The sequence below is a fragment of the Polyodon spathula genome, chromosome 13, assembly GCF_017654505.1.
Source record: "Polyodon spathula isolate WHYD16114869_AA chromosome 13, ASM1765450v1, whole genome shotgun sequence".
NCBI classification, from domain to species: Eukaryota; Metazoa; Chordata; class Actinopteri; order Acipenseriformes; family Polyodontidae; genus Polyodon; species Polyodon spathula.
In genome coordinates, this window is record NC_054546.1 from 44,430,369 (window position 1) to 44,437,050 (window position 6,682).

At 39.8% G+C, this 6,682-nt stretch overlaps 1 protein-coding gene across 1 annotated transcript; it reads left to right on the forward strand.

Annotated features, from left to right (window-relative positions):
• The first annotated feature begins 2,196 nt into the window (after nt 1-2,196).
• Nucleotides 2,197-5,594, forward strand: LOC121326031 (cerebellin-1). The gene is made up of 3 exons (XM_041269174.1): nt 2,197-2,907; nt 3,230-3,349; nt 5,266-5,594. The coding sequence occupies exons 1-3, from the start codon at nt 2,656-2,658 to the stop codon at nt 5,461-5,463; spliced, it is 570 nt and encodes a 189-aa protein (XP_041125108.1). The 5' UTR covers nt 2,197-2,655; the 3' UTR covers nt 5,464-5,594.
• The last annotated feature ends 1,088 nt before the right edge of the window (nt 5,595-6,682 follow it).

The window sequence follows — 6,682 nt, forward strand, 5'->3', positions numbered from 1 at the left end:
ATATATCTATATAAATATATATATATATATATATATATATATATATATATATACGCACACGGTATGGGAGTCGGGTTGTAGGTGCATTATATTTGATTGAGGTTCTTAAATGTTTAAATATGACATTAATTATCTAAACAAAAGATGAAGCTGTTTATTGAGGGATCGGGTATTATGTAGCGCGCTTCTCTTTCTACTGGCTGTATAGCAAACACTGGCGTTCGTTAATATCAATGGATAATATGATTCAATCAGAATAAATAACTTAATCGGCATACTGCAGATATCCGTACATTTTAATATAAAGAAATTACTGCTGACTACAATGACAAATCGCATTTTAAAAAACAATACAAATAAATTATGCAAGAATTTAAACGCACCTTAATAGTTATACATCGGCGCTGTGAAATGTAATATTTGTTTGTTGTTTTGTTTTGTTTTTTGGTGCGTCTATGTGTATTCTCCAAAAGACAAACGGTTAAGATGTGATGAAGATGTGTTGCCCAGGACTGCGTGTAATAATCCGCAGGTGTGATTAACCTCCAGCCTGAAGGACCATCTACTCGCTGATCTTTAAGGACTTGAAAGACTGAGCGACGAGGAAACGCTGCAAGAACAGAATGGGGGGAGGGGAGGGGGAGGGGGAGGGGAGGGGAGGGGGGGTATGATTGAAGTACTATGTAACTTTCAGAATTGTTAAAAGGTTTTGTCTCAGTTAATTCGGTCGGGGAAACCAATACAGAAACACTTGGTTCCTTTATGTTTTATCCTTTATACCCGTTATTAAGACTCAACGTAACCAAGTTTTGAAATCAATTAGGTACTAGCAACCTAACGCGCTTACATGGGCCGAATGGCCGACTTTTGTTCCCAAATGTTCTTGTGTTCTCATGTATTCAACATATTGCTGACAACGGAGCTGTCCAGCCCCTGTGGTGCTGAAATGGCTGGGTCTATCGAATAAAATATCGCAACTTCATAGGGTTAATACTTTATTCTACCAACGGTAATGTAAATGTCTCTCGGATTTAAGTGACATTGCTAGCAACATGCACTTGTCAAACAATCATTGTTACAGATGAGTACAAAAAAGTCTTCGGAAACTAATGCAGATAAGCTTATTCAATCATGGCAACATCTGTACCGTGGAATCCACGTCGATTGATCCCAAACATATTTTTCTGTCCTTTTGATTTGGTTCAAATGTCAACCCTCTATTTTTAACTTAAATTATATCCACAATTATCAAAAGATGATCGTATTTTAGATACAGCCCGGTGTATGCTCAGAGATAAAACTTAGACACGCGTACTCCGGCGGGAATATTTATTTTGAAATCTTATTTCACCACTCAAGTCAAATGCCATATTGTAGAACAGAAGTATCAAACGTTATCTCAGACCTCCGGCTGCGGGTACCCGTAGTGGCACATACACTATATTTGATTTAATACGCTAGCAGACGTGAACGCGTGTTCGACGTGGGCTGGAGGTTTGTTTTTAATTTAGTTTTGTAGACATAGCGATATTGCTCTTGTGATTCTATTTGCTCAAAGCTAGCACGCCCTGGTCGTTCTGTCATCTCTACAAAGAGATGTCTGAGCGAACCAAAGCTTTGTTGCTTATATCGGTAGGAGTTTTATTGAGCTGTTCATCTTATTGTATTTCAGCCTGATATCATGTCATAGAAGCCATTTGATTTCTAAAATGTAATTATTTAATTGACCAACATGACATGTGTGACACTTCGGTCTCTATGTCCAATTTAAATAACATTATGCGTTTGGAAATAAGCGAAGCCCATCGTTCTGGATCCGTTTATTTAACTTTGTGGACATGGCTCTTCGCAGTTCTTGATTGCAGTCCTGTGCGCCTTTTTAAATTTTATTTCACAAGCTCTCAAAGGTCTCAGTGATGATATTTTTCTTGAAATCAAAGCTGCTACAACGATCTGCCTTCTCCGAGACACACAGTTTACTTTCAACCCCGAGAAAAGATGCTTTCGACTGCGGACTCTCATGATCAGAGCTTCGGTTCCATCGTTGATCTGGGGCTAGATATCTTATCCACCTGTAACACGCTTATAAAAAAAAAAAAACAGCTCTCGTCACACGCAGGAGGCGGGCTGGCAGGCGATTGGAAATGTGGAAGTGTTCTAATCTTTGATTGGGGCCCTGGGGAGCTGATGAAAATGAGTGAGGCGGGAGCAGCGGAAAGCTCGCCTTTGTGTTTCTCTTCTAATATCTCACATGTCAATAATTCAGAGCGGCACCAGACGGACACTGCGCTATGTATTCAGCTGTGTATCGACTAGCCAGGGGCCGCTTTCTACAATTCAGGGGTCATTTCACCCAGCCTTAAAGTAGCACAAGAAGCAGGGAGACGCAAGCAAGCCAGTCAGCAAGCAAGCGCGCACAGGGGGCAAGGAAAAATCAGAGAGCCCCCACTCGCAAAACTAAACCGGAGCGTATAAATAAAGGATATCAAAACATAGATTAAGAAGAAACAAACAAACAACAACAACAACAACTACAACAACAGATCTTAAAACATTCAAATCTGGATTGGATAAAGAGATAAGGAGCTGTATCTGTGAGTCTAGAAGTGGGTTACTGCAATCTGTTGAAAGCTGCAGACCGAAGAAGCAGCCGTCATGCTGGTGCTTTTCCTGAGCGTGGTGTGGCTAGTTGGGCTAGTGTGCGGCCAGAACGAAACCGAACCCATAGTCCTGGAGGGGAAATGCCTGGTGGTTTGCGATTCTAACCCCACCTCGGACACAACAGGGACGGCTCTGGGCATCTCAGTGCGGTCGGGCAATGCCAAGGTAGCGTTCTCCTCTGTTCGGAGCACGAACCACGAACCCTCGGAAATGAGTAACCGAACTATGGTCATCTACTTCGACCAGGTAAATAATAACCCTGTATCAAAGAGGAAAGAACCCGCCAATGCGTGCTTCTCATGACATTGTGTTGTGTGCATTTCCAGCTTTCAACATAACTGAACAATTTAGCCAAATGCCACTGCGCTAAATGAATGAGCTGTATGCAAATAAACACCAGCAATGACTGATTTCGAGACGGTGATACAGCACTTCTCCGTTTTGCATACATGTATTTTTTCCACGGGTTCCGATTCTTTCTGAAAGCTGGTGTCTTCGATCGCTGCTGTTTCTGTAGACCGTGTTCTTGTTTGATTGTTCTAACAGTTTACCCATTTTCTCCCTACAGGTACTCGTGAACGTTGGGAGCAATTTTGACACGGAGAGAAGCACTTTCATCGCTCCGCGAAAAGGGATTTACAGTTTCAATTTTCATGTGGTCAAAGTGTATAACAGACAGACGATCCAGGTCAGAAAACTTGTTTCTTTATTCCCTAAAAAAAAAAAAAAAAAAAAAAAAAACGCGTTTAACATTTATTTTTTTGCCTTTGAGACTCAGTGTGAACTGATAGCCACAGTTTTCTTATAGTTTCAACCCGTGTCACTTGAAAAGTCAATAGAAGGTCATTTGGCGCATAGTGATTTTTGAATGGGTCATCGAGTGTTTTTTTATAATGGAAAGTGGTGATTAATTTGAAAATAAAAATGTACAGTAATGTAACCACTGAAAAAAAGAAAGGGTTCATGAATATAAAATGATCAAATTATTTTTCGCATGATTACTATTTGATTTTAGTAATCCTGTTAAGGGACCGTATAGATCAAAGCACCCGCTTCACTCCCATTACTGCCGCGTTTCTATTGGCGTAGGCCTAACCTCCAGTTCACAGAGCACTGCAGTGTTAACACATACTTCCATTCTTAATTGCTCACTTAACTGCAGCACCCAGATAATGTGCTGCGGTTACTCATTTGTGTTTAATAGGCCCAATTGGAAACTAAATGAATAATGATAACAGATATAGACCAGTATGCTTTTTACATGCCTGGGTAACTGCAGTCGAAGTTAGCATATTAACATTTGCCACAGTAACGGCTAGTTTCACAGACCATGATCAGCACTAATCTCAGACTACCTAGTGTTCATTTAGATCGATTAGTCCAAGATTAGAGCTGATCAGGGTGTGTAAAACTAGCCGTAAAAGTCTATTTGCAGGTACAGAGCATTAACAGATGAAGCCTTTTTTTTTTTTTTTTTTTTTTTTTGGAGTGAGTTGGCAAGCCCTGTCCAGGGGCACTGCATGCATAATGCCAGTTTAATGAATCTTTTTATACATTTCATGCCAATGTTTTTAGGTTAGGGGATTTGATTGTATTAGATTTGAATAACTGCGTAAAAAGTTTACATTGAAGCAGACAGATATCAAGCATGTGTCTATATTTTACATTGCAAGATGTGGTGCCTCTGTATGGTTATTCAGTTTCCCGATGTTAATCACAGATAGGCCATGCGTCTTAAGATTTGAATGCCTCTGTGTTAATGCTATTATTAGAAGCACAGGTATGCCATTGTCAGTAAATAACTGCACTTTTCTGTATACTTTCATAAGAAATGTATTGTTTTAGATCATGCATTTATTTTACCAGGTGTATTCAGTTACAGTTAACCATTTGATAAAGACAAACTGTGCAGAAGGACCATGTGTCTAAAGACTCCACTACAGTGATGAATCCTGGTAGAAATGTTAAACTGTGTAATTCCCACCTGTCTGTAATGATTGTGTTGAGCTGGTCCCTTGAGAGATTGCAATACGCAGGTTTGACTGGTGTATTTGGTGTACATTCCAGTGTATTTATCAGTACTGTATGATATAGTTTTGTTTGTATTTAACAGTGCTTCATCTCTCACACTGTGTGGAATGGGCATTTGGTTGCCGTACCTCTCGTCTTTGTACCCTCCCCCCCAATTGTACCTCTCATCTTCACACCACCCCAATCGTACCACTCATCTTTGCACCCCCTGATCATACCCCTCATCTTTACACCACCCCAATCGTACCACTCATCTTTGCACCCCCTGATCATACCCCTCATCTTTACACCACCCCAATTGTACCACTCATCTTTGCACCCCCTGATCATACCCCTCATCTTTACACCACCCCAATTGTACCACTCATCTTTGCACCCCCTGATCATACCCCTCATCTATGCACCCCATCCCATTTAAGACCCTTTAAATCCAGACTTCTTTCTTTGACAGATCTTTTTTAACAATGTTTGCACTTGCTTTAGTTGTGCATTGCTATGAGGTGGCACTGTATCAATATGGACTGCACTGTAATGATCAGTCCTGTGTAACAGCCTTTGTTCTGGGCCCTGCAGGTGAGCCTCATGCTGAACGGATGGGCCATGATCTCAGCGTTTGCCGGGGACCAGGATGTCACCAGAGAGGCCGCCAGCAATGGGGTTCTGCTCCAGATGGAGAAAGGAGACCGAGTGTATCTCAAACTGGAGAGAGGAAACCTAATGGGAGGCTGGAAATACTCCACGTTCTCAGGATTCCTCGTCTTCCCCATCTAAACAGGATCGAAAACACACAGACGCTGGGATGCCAGGAAAAAACAGAAAACAAAAAACACACACAAGGGGTAGGAATGATGAGTGAATGAACGGCTCTCAGATGCAGCTGCTTGTAGCTCTGGACAGAAAACTGTTTTACTTCCAATATTTAAAGAGGCAAAGCCCTTCATAATCTTCGTCTGTATGCGTCTGCTTTGAGGAATGTTTCTAGTATTTTGCAGTCAGAGAGCCGAATAGAAGGAGAAAAATTTAATAATTGGTGAATTACACATCATTTTTATTTGACTATTTTAATGTAATATATAATTTTTTGTGTTAATCTTTATGTCATTTTAGATTTTTAACCGTATTTCTTTTTTTTTTAATCTCTATTTTATTATCTGTTATGTTTCTTAATTATGTATTTTAATTACACATGCTTACTTTTCTTTTTTGGGATTTTATTTTACATTATTCCTGCTTTTATCACACGAGAAAGAGTAAAAAAAAAAAAAATCTTGCTGTGTACTAATCTATAAGAATCCTAAACTGTATATATGATGTAACCTCTTACTAGCCGAGCTGGTTAAGTAGCTGTATTTCAGTATTTCTATGTAATTCTCAGTGATTGTCGAGTTGCAGGCTGCTATACGTTTCGATGCTTCTTGTTTTGTTTCAGTCAAATGTGGCAAAACTAAAACAGAAGAAACTATAATGGAATTTTATTATAACTCTGTAATATATGTGTGAATATTTAAAAGATTTTTTTCTTTGCTTTAATTCAATAAACTTTAAATGGTACTTTTATTTTTCTTAACCAGTCACGGTGTCTGTCTATCATCTAGAAGCATTTCCCACATGAGTTGTGTTTCAGGGAGTCAGCAAAAGCACCTTTAAAATCACCTCAGAGCACTAGCTCAAGTTTTTTATGATGAGGAATCTGCATTATTGGGGGATCTCAGTCATAACCGCTGCGGTGAAGAATTTAATGAGCTCCCTAGGGGGACATTAATACTTGCATAATAAGCAAACCTCCGCTGTTTATTCAAAGACTGGGATTTTTTCCCCGGCAATAATTTAATAAAGCAGGTGGGGATTTGGCCATAATGATACTTCAAGGTGCAAATGATAACAAAGGCGCTTGTTCATGTAGATTTCAAGGCTGACAGGGTTTCACGTCATTTAATGGGCTAGCCAAGCTGCCCAATTGCTAAAAACAAAATACAAAAATGAAAAGGGG

Coding starts and splice junctions, on each gene's coding strand:
- LOC121326031 (XM_041269174.1), top strand. CDS start 2,656: ATGCTGGTGCTTTTCCTGAGCGTGGTGTGGCTAGTTGGGCTAGTGTGC. Junction 2,908..3,229: donor TGGTCATCTACTTCGACCAG/GTAAATAATAAC, acceptor TTCTCCCTACAG/GTACTCGTGAACGTTGGGAG. Junction 3,350..5,265: donor ATAACAGACAGACGATCCAG/GTCAGAAAACTT, acceptor TGGGCCCTGCAG/GTGAGCCTCATGCTGAACGG.